This window comes from Nelusetta ayraudi, unplaced genomic scaffold (assembly GCF_046127955.1).
Source record: "Nelusetta ayraudi isolate G7.1 ecotype Tasmania unplaced genomic scaffold, CSIRO-AGI_Nayr_v1 ptg000236l, whole genome shotgun sequence".
NCBI lineage: Eukaryota > Metazoa > Chordata > Actinopteri > Tetraodontiformes > Monacanthidae > Nelusetta > Nelusetta ayraudi.
Window position 1 is genome coordinate 174,456 of NW_027466285.1, and position 11,675 is coordinate 186,130.

The 11,675-nt window shown below is 49.7% G+C and overlaps 1 protein-coding gene across 3 annotated transcripts; it reads right to left on the reverse strand.

Moving 5' to 3' along the window:
* Positions 1–282: 282 nt before the first annotated feature.
* Positions 283–10,774, reverse strand: LOC142882171 (uncharacterized). Of its 3 annotated transcripts, none has more exons than XM_076016737.1 (3): positions 1,040–10,774; positions 913–965; positions 283–821 (listed from the first exon to the last, which is right to left on the reverse strand). In XM_076016737.1, exon 1 carries the CDS (start codon positions 10,772–10,774, stop codon positions 2,075–2,077), a length of 8,700 nt encoding a protein of 2,899 aa, XP_075872852.1. In that variant the 3' UTR covers positions 283–821; positions 913–965; positions 1,040–2,074. The 3 variants fall into 3 exon arrangements, with proteins under 3 accessions (XP_075872852.1, XP_075872853.1, XP_075872851.1); XM_076016738.1 differs by having other exon boundaries at positions 913–968; XM_076016736.1 differs by having other exon boundaries at positions 913–10,774.
* Positions 10,775–11,675: the final 901 nt, after the last annotated feature.

Genomic DNA, 11,675 nt, shown 5'->3' on the forward strand with positions numbered 1-11,675 from the left:
CTTTAATTTGTAAACGTAAGAAAGTACAGGTTCTGAGACTGACTGAAGTAAAACTGACTTACTTTGTGACATTAATGAAACAATAAATTGGTTGATTTTTCAAAAAGTAAAAAGTTGTGACAGAATAATCTTGACTGAAATGGTCAGAGGTCAGAGGTCAGAGGTCTTGATGAGCACCTGGATACTTTTGAATAACAGCAGAGTTTAATTATCTCCACATCAAGCAACAACAACTAGAATCAATAAGAAGTGAATGACTTTGAACAGAATTTGTCTCAATCAATCAATCAATCAACTTTTATTTGCCCAGCGTTAAATCACAGCCAAAGGTGTCTTGAAGTTTCTGTGTACAACCTGGAGAAAACCAACTGAACCCTCCAGAGCAGCAGGGGGCGACAGCTGACAGGTCGTCATTATAAAGGAGAATTGGTTCTCAATTGATCTACCGAGTTAAATAAAGGTGAAATAAACGAATAAATAAATATTCAAGAAAGACTCGGCTGTAGGGAGAGACCTGGAGCAGATCCAGATCCAGATCCCCCCCCCCAATCAAGATGGACAATTGTTCACTTGACTCAAGCAGCTTGGACACTTAGAAAACATTAAAAACAAATGACAAAATCAAGACACAAAATGAATTTCATCTGGATATGCTGCCTGGTAAATTCACATAATAAAATGACACAATAGCAAGACGCTAACAGCCAAATGGAGAAGGTGGAGGAGCTGATCGCTGAAGCTCAGGAGACAGGAGGGTTCAGCCGCAGCTTTGCAGGTCAAGCAGACGCAGTTTGCCCTACCGTCCAGCAGGGGGCAGTGAACTGCAGTGGATGAGAAGAGAGAAGGAGATGACAGTTCAGACCAGTTCAGACAGAACAAGAAGCTGCATTAAAAAAAAAAAAAAAAAAGCACCTTGAGTTATTTGTCCCGCGGCCCCACGATGAACTCCTGAGAACTTCTGCCACCTGCTGGCCACACAGCAGAAGTACATTAGTGTCAGCGATTCATTAGCATCTCCACAACATGTTCTTGAAGTCACCTGGAAGCTGGTGAGGTAGACACAGGGTCCTCATGTGTTCTGTTCAGCAGACTGCAGTCTTCCAGAGCAGCTCAGGGATGACCGGTGGGCAGGACTTTGGGACAGCTCAGTCATGATGTAGAAGTAACAAATCACTTCAGCGAGGTCCAGCTGGACGTCACTGTTTAGCACCTCCATCAAGCAGCGTCAGGTGGAAACCCGCAATCCTTTGCTGCGGGTCAGCTTTTGCACCAAGGGGGGAGTTGGGGGAGAGGTTGGCCGAATGAGAAGGAAGAATTCTTAGAAGGTCAGAAGTCAGATCACAATTTGTCTAGAGGTCGACACTGTGCGTCCAACACTCCATGGTGTTGAGAAACAAAGACCTCGCGGGGAAAGCGTAGGACGAAGAGCTGGGAGAAACTGTGGCCTCTTTCAGTCAGTTTGGCAGGTGTCATAAAGAGGAAACAACATTTCCGGAAGATCCACCTGGAAACCCCGGAGATGCTGGCTTTCTACTCCTCCTAATGGACAGACTTGCTGTTGCACCAAGTGCTGAAGGGTGAGCGGGGTGTGGTCCTTTCTTCGTCACATGGTAGCGGGTTCAATCCTGGGGGCTGGGTCCTTTCTGTTGTGGTTTGCATGTTTTCTCGGTGTCTGTCTGGTTCTCTGGCTTTGCCAACAGGTCATAAAACATGCATGTGGGACAATGTGGGAAAACTAATTGTTCGTAGAGGTGAGTGAGTGAGTGCAAAGTGCGAATGGTTGGTTGGTCTTAAGCTGTAGCTTTGCCTTTGCCTGAAGACAGCTGGGATAGGCTCCACCAAGCGTGCTAGTGGGAAAATGCCACTATTTCTATTGAATGTTCAATTCCATTTTTTTTTATTTGCTTTGTTTATTTTGTAGTTGTGCAATTTTAGACTTTGTCTTCGGAATGGAATCCCGTGGAACAAGCTCACAATGGGAGGAAAAGGGTCTTCAAAATGATGGATGGAGGATGAGGTACATTTAATCCAGTGTGAACAAGTTGTGAGGTCTCTCTGCGAGGGGGCTTTTTGGTTAGAGGTGTTTAATGACCTCCCTCCTGAAGGGGTCATTCTGATCATTGTACCTCTCGTTGTTAAGCCAAGTGGTCACGTTGGCCAGGTTGTTCTGAGTCATGACACCTCTGCTCTGCAGGTGGTTGTACCACGTCTCCACCATCTTCCGGCTGTGGTCGGGAAAACTCTCTTGAAAAGACTCCAGTCTGGCTTTACTTCCGCTGCTGTTCTGAAAGTCTTTGACGTTGTTGTCGTCAGGCTTCAACATGCATCTGGGCATCCCGCCGAGGATCATGTATTTCAGCGTGCCCTCCACGTCGCCGTTGCGTATGTTAGTTGCTACGAGGTCTCTGTAGCTTTTTGATTTTGTGCTGAGAAATTCCATGTGCACTTCTTTGGGTACACAAACAACTGGAAGGTTGCAGCCATGATTATTCTGGACAGCATCAATCTTGTTGTTATCCAGAGGGGAGGAGTTTGTTGCCACTTCAAGCATAGCTTGGGCTAATTTGCTCTCGTGTGGACTGACTTTCAGGATGCTGCTCAGTGGTGGCTGGTGATCTCCATGGATAAACTGCCCAAGTCCTGGATTTTCCTTCAGATCTTTTTTATGCTCTTTGTAGATTTTAATTTTTCCAACTTGCTCCTTAAGTGTCTTCGTGTTTTCATTCATCCTTTTGCCTGCTCCAGCTTCAAGCATGAACCAGTCCCCTCCCCTGATGGCGTCGGTTTGCATCTTGCGCATGGCAAAAGACTCCCACTTACTGGCGTGCGCAATGAGACTCTCGGCCTCTACAGCTCGTAGGTTCCTGGCTTCATTGACAACATGCTCTTCACTGGCTCCTGGGTGAAGACCTCGAGCTATAGCATGAAACATGCAGCTCTTTCCCTCACCGTCTATAGTCACTGTTCGGTTATCGATTCGCACGTCATAATGACCATCTGGATGCTGGGCACTCTTCGGTCTGTAGACTAGGGTCACGGTTTTAGTGGTAGACCGGGTCCCTGGATTCAGCTCCTGCATCTTGATGAGGTTTCCATGGCTGTCCTCTCTCAGGATGATCAGCTTGGTACCAGTCGATTCTGACAGGACCCTGGCATCAAAGATCGTGCCGGGAACCATGGGGTCCTCGATCCTTTCAGCATGTAACCGTGAGAGGACACCTGAGACCCTCGATGGATCCCTGACTGAAGTCCCACCTCGACCTTGCATGTGTGAGATGTATCTGTTGTTCTGACCAGCTCTCAGTTTTTCCTCCGTCCTGTCACTCTTCAAACCCGCTCTTACGTAGCCGTTGATGAAACAGTTAATTTTGCCTTGAACGTGAGACACAACGTGACTGGAGAACTTCTGATGGAACACCTCAACCAAGGCCTCTGCCAGTATAGGAGCAATGTTGTCTCCCAGTTCCATCCTGAACACTTCCAGCAACTCAGTGTCTGAAGGTGACAACTCATTTGCTTTCTCTTTGGGACCCCTGTTCTTCTTATGTTTGGCCAATTCTTCTTCAAACTTTGCCATAAACTCGCCAGAGAGATTGACCGCTGACACGGTGGCATCTGTGACCAGGGCCGACAGGTGGCAAACCTGTATTGCTCTCAGAACTGCTTCTGCCTTTCCTTTGGCTTCTGCTGTTGCTTTCCGAAGAACAGTTGAGAGCGATGAACTAAGCCTGTTCTGCCAGCCGAGGTTAGCGTAGAACGGCTGCATCGCAACATTTCCTACCCTTGTGAAGAGGTCCAGCAGTCGACTTCTGCTTGCCTGGTCCTCCAGGATATCTTTGAGTTGCTCCTCATCCTCGAGGTGTGACAGAATGACGTTTTCTACTAATTTGTTCAAGGACTTCTTGTGCAGACTGGATTTCACGCTGCTGTTGATTTCTTTCTCTACTTTTCTTTTGATGGTGGCCAATATCCCTTGCAGTATTTCCTCTTCAGCCTTCCCGAGCCCGTAGGAGACTACTTCTTCAATCAACTTCTTACCCGTGACTTTTAGCGCGTTCTTCATATTGGTTTTTGCTACAACACTCAAACCCTCTTTGGCTTGTTTGGAGAGAAACGCTGGCATTGCTTTCAGCTCTTTGCCAACACCCTGAATTGACATCTTACATCCTTTGAAGCCTTTTGCAACCAGCTTTCCCACTCCAAAAGAAACAATAGACACAGCGATGGAAATAGCCTTCTGGATAGCCCACGACTTCCAGCTGAACTCTCCTCTCACCATGGCCTCTATGCCAGTGATGCAGTCTGATATTCCCTCAATGATCAGTTCCATACCAATGTGGGCAAAAGTACCATAAGTAAATGTGATCAGCAGCACTCCGCCGATGATCTGCAGAACTCCAATCATGAACACCGCCAGACCTTCCCAGCAGAAACGGGGCTCCTCCTCCACAGAGAAAATATATTTCAGACCTTGGCAGTAGAGGTTGAAGGCTTCCACCTGGAGGTCTTCATCAGCACTCGCCACCAGGGAGAAGATGGACGATCTTTTTGCCACCGCCTCCCTCCCCCTCTCTTTTATGTCCTTCAGCCTTTCAATGGCCTCACAAATGTTCTTGTCGTAGTAATTGAGAATAGTGCACTTGTTTGTGAGCTGCTTCTCCAGGCTGGTTGGATCACTGTTGGCCAAGTTGGCGGAAGACATTTTGGCCAGTTGAAGACAAGTCACAGCTTCCTCACTCAGGAATTTCAGAGATTCCAGTGCCTTGGTCAGATCCTCTCTGGCCACCGTGAGATACTCAGGCTTCTTCTCTTTCACAGTGCAGAAGGCGTGACTGTAAAAGGCTATGGCGGCCCAACTCTCATCCAGTTTCATTGCCTTTTCAAAAAGTCTGATGGCAACATTCCATTGGTTTTCAGTCAGGGCAATGTTTCCAAACTTTATATAGTGGTATATGCTAGCGCAGGGGGAGGTGTGACTCTGAGTCTGACGCTTTGCCTTCAACAAGTCAAGCTCCAGACATTCCAGCAATTCTTTCCTCTTCAGTTGCTCAATTTCCTCAGATTTTGTTAGCAGCCACATTCCCCAGAACTCGTTCATAGTGGCGACGACAGCACTTCTCTCATCTCCGCCTGTACTCCGATAAACATCTTGCAGGGTTTCCAGGTACTTTAAGAACAGACCCTCTCGCAGTTTGAGCTCAGTGATGTCACTCATCATGTCTGCCACCTTGTCCTCTGCAAGTCTGTCTCTGATACTCTTGGCCTCTGCCAGAGAGGACGCTGTTCTGTAGCACGGCTGCATGTGACTGGTGGACATGATCACCTGAGCAGAACCGGGTTCACCTTTGCGGGCAGTCCGCCCAAAAGCCTGAAGTTCTACTCTAGTGTTCTCAGAGAGAAATGAGACAACCACAAACAAGCCCCCGCTGTGGTTGACCTCCTCAGACACTTTGATGTCGGTTCCACGTCCGGCAAGGTTGGTGGCGACGATGACATCCCCGGGACGGAGCTCCCGATCGATCTTGCTCAGACTATTGCTGTCGCTGCGGCAGTAAGAGATGATTCTTTCAGGAGGGACACTCCCTTCCAGCTCGGCTTGGATGTCTTTGGCCTCATTGATGGTCTCACAGATCACCAGGGCTGCTCGTCCACCCCTGTAGGAATTTGGGCAGATCTGATTGAGAATGACGCGCTTTATTTCAGCCTTCCACTTCTCAGCAGACGTCCCCAGTGTGCCCTTGACCTCGAATAATTTCTTCCTATTGAATGGCGGTATTTTGCAGAAAGACAGACTAGGGTACAACTTCTGCAGAAACAGGATGTCTGTTTTGCTCCCCAGTGTGCCTGTCGTTCCATATATCTTGCCCTGGTACTTGTGGAAGAAGGAGATGTTGGAGATGTAGTTTGTCACCACAGAAATTGTGCTTAGCTTGAGTTGGTGTTTAAGCTCAACAAACTGCTGCAGACCATCACCCCACTTCTTGTTCAGCTCCACAATGCCTGTGGACCTGAAATCCACAGGACAGATGTTGTCGTTTTCTATCACGTATTCCCTTCCTTCTCTCAGCTGATTGGCCAGAAAGGCATTCTGGACCCAGACGGACACTTTCTTCTGCACCAGGTTCTTCAGAAATCCAGGGATGCTGATTTTGCCCTCGCTGCTTGGACATGGTGTGTACTGAAGCCTCTGTGAGATCAGTTGTGCAATGGGCCTGATGAGAGTGTCCTCTGAATCATAGAGGGTGCAACACAAGCCGTCTTCCAGCACAAGAACTGCAACCTCTGGGACGTCCTGGTTGGTGCTGCGCTTCTGGAGACACAGAAATCCACTGTCATCCAGTCTGTAAATTGAGAAAGTGTAGGGGACATACTCTTCCATTCCCAGGATGAATTCTACCACGGAATCCCGACTCACAGATTTCAGTTTGCTCACCAGGTCTTCCTTTTCACTGCAGCTGAGATCCTTAGAAAAACCCTGTGGTACAGTGCCAATTTCCTCAGCAATGTGTAGAATATCCAGTGGATCATTGATAGGAGTGCCGTCTGTATCTATGGAGTCGAAAATGACTCTGAAGAACGGAGCGCCGTGAGCGTGCACAAAAGTCTGCTGCTTTGTGGACAGGAACCCGTACTGACTGACGTGGGTCCAGATCATGGCCAAGATGGTGTTCAGGTGCTGCATTGAGACCACAGGGCTGGACAGGTAGGTCTGCTGCACGCCCTGATCCAGCAGTAGCGAGTCCACCTCGTCGATCAAGATGCACTGCGGGCTGCGGTGTGGCATGACGTCCTTCATCTCGAAGATCTGCCGCAAGTGGTCTGCAGCAAAGGTCTCTATACTTCCATAAACCACATCCTTGCGGTAGCATTCTCTTCGACTTTCGTCGTCATTTTTATCTGTGTTGCTGTCCACTGTGATTCCAAAATGCTTGTAGAAGTTGCCCCATTCTCTTGCGTCCCTCTGACACAAGACTGAGGAGCTGGACACTACCTCCACCGCTTCCCCTCGGAGTACCCTCAGTGCTGCAAACATTGCTATGACACAAGACTTTCCTTCTCCGGTGTGCATCTCCAGAAGTTTCCCAGAGTCCGACAGTGCCAAAAGGCACCAGCTTATCATCTGGGTGGGTCGTGGCCACCACTTCCTCTTGGTCCTGTGCACGTAAACGGCATGGCACAAGAGTGCCAGTAGCTCCTGGAAGTCTTTAGCGTCGGTGCTACGGCTCAAACTGCGAGCCCTCCTAACATCTTGGAAGTCTTTAATTTCACCGGTTTGGATCAGTTCCTTTACATGAGAAACTATTCCGTGAATTTTATGAAGCGTTTGTTCATCGACATCTCTCGTCTGGTGAATTTCAACTAGAAGAGACTCAGTGGTTCTTCCTCTCTCGTTCACGAGAGTCCTTTTTAAGTACTCGATCAGCTTCTCAGTTTGGGTTGAGTATGTGAGCTGAAGGAGGGATTGTCTCCTCTCATCTGTCCACTTCGCAGACACCTGATATGTTAGCAGCAAATGTAAAATCTTCTTGATGGAAAGGCAGCCTTCATCATGATGGTGTTCAGTTAATGCATGCAGGAGGCGCAAGGCGTCCGCCGGTGACCAAAGTCTTTGAGCTCCGAGTTCTGACAGGATCCAGAAGAGTTCATTGGTTTGTTCTTTGGAGGCTTGGAATCGCTCCAAACAGTCAAACAAGACTTGTGAACACCATCCGGCTGCCAGATATGTTTTGTTCTCCTCACTCTCAGTGTCTTCACTCAGTGCTTTCAGGAGACTCTCTAGAAAGTTCAGACTAAAGACCTGACTAGAAGATAGAGATGTATCACAGATTTTCTGCAGGATGTGGATGAATTTGTCACTCTGTCCTTGGTTTGGCTCGATCCGGAGGACTTTGAGGAGAGTCCTCATGAACAGGGGCATCAACTCCACAGCTTCACCATGAAATTGATGCATGAGGCTTTGCAGAACATCTGTGGTGAACGTCACGAACTCACTCCTGTCCAGCTCTGAGAACTCCAGCCTGTGGATGGAGGTCAGAATCTGCGTCTCTACGATAAATTTGCGACTCGCCTGAGACACAGTTCTCGCGTCGGCCGCGTCCTCCACGTAGTGTTGGAAATAACCGGACACAAAGTCCTCCATGGTACCGTAGACAATGTCCACCTCGCTAGCGTCTCCACGTGATGCCGTCCTCTGCCTTGAGCTCGAGAGGACAGAAATGCCGAGGTGTCTGTAAAAGTCAGACCATTCCTGCAGTTGTTCCTCAACAGCAGTGTTGGAGTTCAGAACAAAATCCAACCTGTGCTGGCGTCGGACCAGCGCGGCTGCAAACATGGTTGCCACGCACTGGTCGTTGTCCGCCACATGGAGCTCTTGGGTCTTCTGAGGCAGCAGCAGCACCAGCTCACACCAGCGCAGCATCTGCTTCGCTGTTGGCCAGAAGCCTTTGGAGAGAGAAACTGCAGTGCAGATCTCAAACAACAGGTCCTCGGTGTCGGTGGTACCTTTGAAGGAGTTCTTCGTGCCTGGAGCACCGTCGGGTTCTTCCGCTAATTGCTGCAGGACTCTGGCCGCGATGCTCTCCATGTTCTCCAGCAACACGCGGTCAAAGCTTCCTGACACTCGGTACTCTGCTAGAGCTGCAGTGAGACCATCTCCGGTCGTCCTGCCCACAGACCTCAGGAGGTCGTGACAGGATGGATCGGGACCAGCAGAGTCCAGGGCCTGCAGGAGAGACCTTCCTGACTCTTCAGTCCACTCAGGCACGTCGCGCAGATTTGCCAAGGTGAGGACTTTACATATCACCTTCTCCTCGTCCTGGTACCTAAAAGTCAGTTCTCTCAGCAGGGCCAGCGCCTGCGCCGGGGTCCAGCCGTTTGAAGTCACCAGTCTCAGGAGCTTTTCTGCGATCCTGTGACGGGCTTCCTCGTTCTCGTGCTGCAGGTCCGAGAGCGTAGCAAGGAGGACCTTCAGACACTCGATCTCCACTGTCTGGATGGTGAAGGAATCCTCTTCTGCGACCCTCTGCATGGACAGAAGGAGGTCACTCAGGAACTCCAGCAGGCAGAGCTGCTCCACAGAGACGTCAGAGTCTGCAGTCCATGTCCTGGCCACCAGGGTGGCATCACAGGGCTGGCCCCACTTGGTGGGTGGGTTCATCAGGTTCAGGTACAAAGCCTTGGCCAGCAGCAGATTGTCAGCGGCGCCACCTGCTGACCGACTAACAGACTCCATTGCGCCGTGCATGCGCTCGGACACGACCTCCAGGGAGGCGCCATCAGGCACCTCCAGGAACAGGGCGCACACCTCGGTGAGGAACACCTGGGCCTCCTGCAGGGTGGCCAAGGGGGGCGGAACCTCCATCCAGGGGCCAAACAGAAGGTCGTCCAGAGCCGACAGGACGAGTCGCAGCTCGTCTTCCGTCAGCTGTGAGGCGAGGAGAGTGGTCACGCCACAGCTGGAGGAGAGCACTTCCAGGAGCTGGTCTCCTCCTGAGGGCCGAGGGCTTTGAAGACCGAGGACCGCCTGCTGCTTCACCTCCGCTTCTCTGGAAGGCCACTGCTGCTCCCAGAGGTCCTGGACTTTCTGCAGAGACTCTTCCACCCGCTGATTCACTTCTTCTCTCCTTCTTTCCCTCTCCTCCTCCTCCCGCTCCTCCTCCTCTTTCTTCTTCCGCCACTCCTCTGCTCTCCTCTCCCACTCTTTCTCTCGCTCCTCCTCTGCTAACTTCCTCCGCCACTCATCGGCTCTCCTCTCCCACTCCTCCTCCTCCTCTTTTTTCTTCCGCCACTCATCGGCTCTCCTCTCCCACTCCTCCTCCCGCTCCTCCTCCTCTTTTTTCTTCTGCCACTCTTCTGATCTCCTCTCCCACTCCTCCTCTTTCTTCTCCTCCTCTTTTTTCTTCCGCCACTCCTCCGATCTCTTCTCCCACTCCTCCTCTTTCTTCTCCTCCTCTTTTTTCTTCCGCCACTCCTCCGATCTCTTCTCCCACTCCTCCTCTTTCTTCTCCTCCTCTTTTTTCTTCCGCCACTCCTCCGATCTCTTCTCCCACTCCTCCTCTTTTTTCTCCTTCTCTTTCTTCTTCTCCAACTCCTCCGCTCTCCTTCTTTCCCTCTCTTTCTTTCTCTCTTCCTCTTTCCTTCTCTCCCTCTCTCTCTCTTCCATTCTCTTTCTTTCCCTCTCTTCTGCTCTCCTCTTTTCCATCTCCCTCCTCCTCTCTTGCTCTTTTCTCTCCCACTCTCTCCTTTCTTCCTCCTTCTTTCTTTCCCTCTCTTCTGCTCTCCTCTTTTCCATCTCCCTCCTCCTCTCTTGCTCTTTTCTCTCCCACTCTCTCCTTTCTTCCTCCTTCTTTCTTTCCCTCTCCCTCATCTCTTCTGCCCTCCTTCTTTCCCTCTCTGCCGCTCTCCATCTTTCCCTCTCTCTCCTCCTCTCTTGCTCTCTCCTCTCTTGCTCTTTCCTCTGTTCCTCTTTAATTCTTTCCCTCTCTTTCCTCCTCTCCTCTGCTCTCCTTTCATCCTCTCTCCTCTCTGCCTCTCTCCTTCTCTGCCTCTCCTCCTCTCTCCTCCTTTCTCTCTGCTCCTCTCTCCTCCGCTCCTCCTCTTTCCTAACTTCCTCCTCTTCTTGGCATCTTTTGCAGATGCTTTCGTTAACCCTGAACGGAACCAAAAGCCACAGAGGGATTACAAAGTATATCCAGACGTCCTCCAGCTTCAGGTTCCAGATTTTCTCACACTTGGGGCATTTTATGACAAATAATCCTGAGTTGCTGTTTCCCATCTTGATGCGTGATCAAGCGGTTCCGCAAGCCTTTCACCCTGAAAGATGAAAAAAATCGTATTGGGCTCATAACACAGACACCCGCTCTGGTGGTTTACAACAGAAATGCAACAGGTGCTACAACAGAACTACAAACATGGCAGTGGGACTTCCCGGAAGGCCTGAAGCTGCCTTCAGTTCGCCCGGGAGGGAAAGAGTTTGGACGAAAGCCGAAGGGAGCCGACGCAAAACGTGTTCATTTCATTCTTTTTTTTTTATCAATTTGTTTTTTTAACTCACCGGCGACGGGTGGGGTTTAGAGCTGTGACGTCAGCGTTTCCAAAAATGATGGGTTTCAAGTGTTTCCACAAAGCGGGGCAGGGCGGTGTTTTCAAACTTTTTCTAAACGTTTTCGGAGCGTTTTCGAAATGTGCGGTTTCAGTGAAAACGCCGGCTTCGTGTGAACGCAAGGCCGCGCCCACAAAACCTTTCTGTCTTTTCAGAGAAGTCTGTCTTTGTGAAAATGTGCAGTCAACGCATCACTTTGAGCTGACTCAAGCCGAGTCCGATGTTGACTGAAGACGATAAATATTTGACTCTTCCAGAACTTTTCTGATTCCTCTTCCTTTGGTTCGGGTCCTCTCTGCATTAACGGCCATTGGACTGAAAGCTGCGTATATATATATAAAAAAAAGAAACGGCTCCCCCTGATGTTTTCTATAATTGATGCATATTTAATTTAAAAAAAAATTTCTCTTTCAGAATTAAATGATGAAAATCCAGGTGTATCAGAAGTCCCGGAACACGAATCACTCTAAATGAAGAGAACTCGGGCAAGCAGAGACGATCTGGTGTCATACACTCAGCAGCCTGCAGGGGGAGTCATAACCTCATAACCCACGTGCATCTATCAGCATTTCCT

Bases quoted from the DNA above. Each gene is read 5' to 3' on its own strand.
- LOC142882171 (XM_076016737.1), bottom strand. From the start codon at position 10,774: ATGGGAAACAGCAACTCAGGATTATTTGTCATAAAATGCCCCAAGTGT.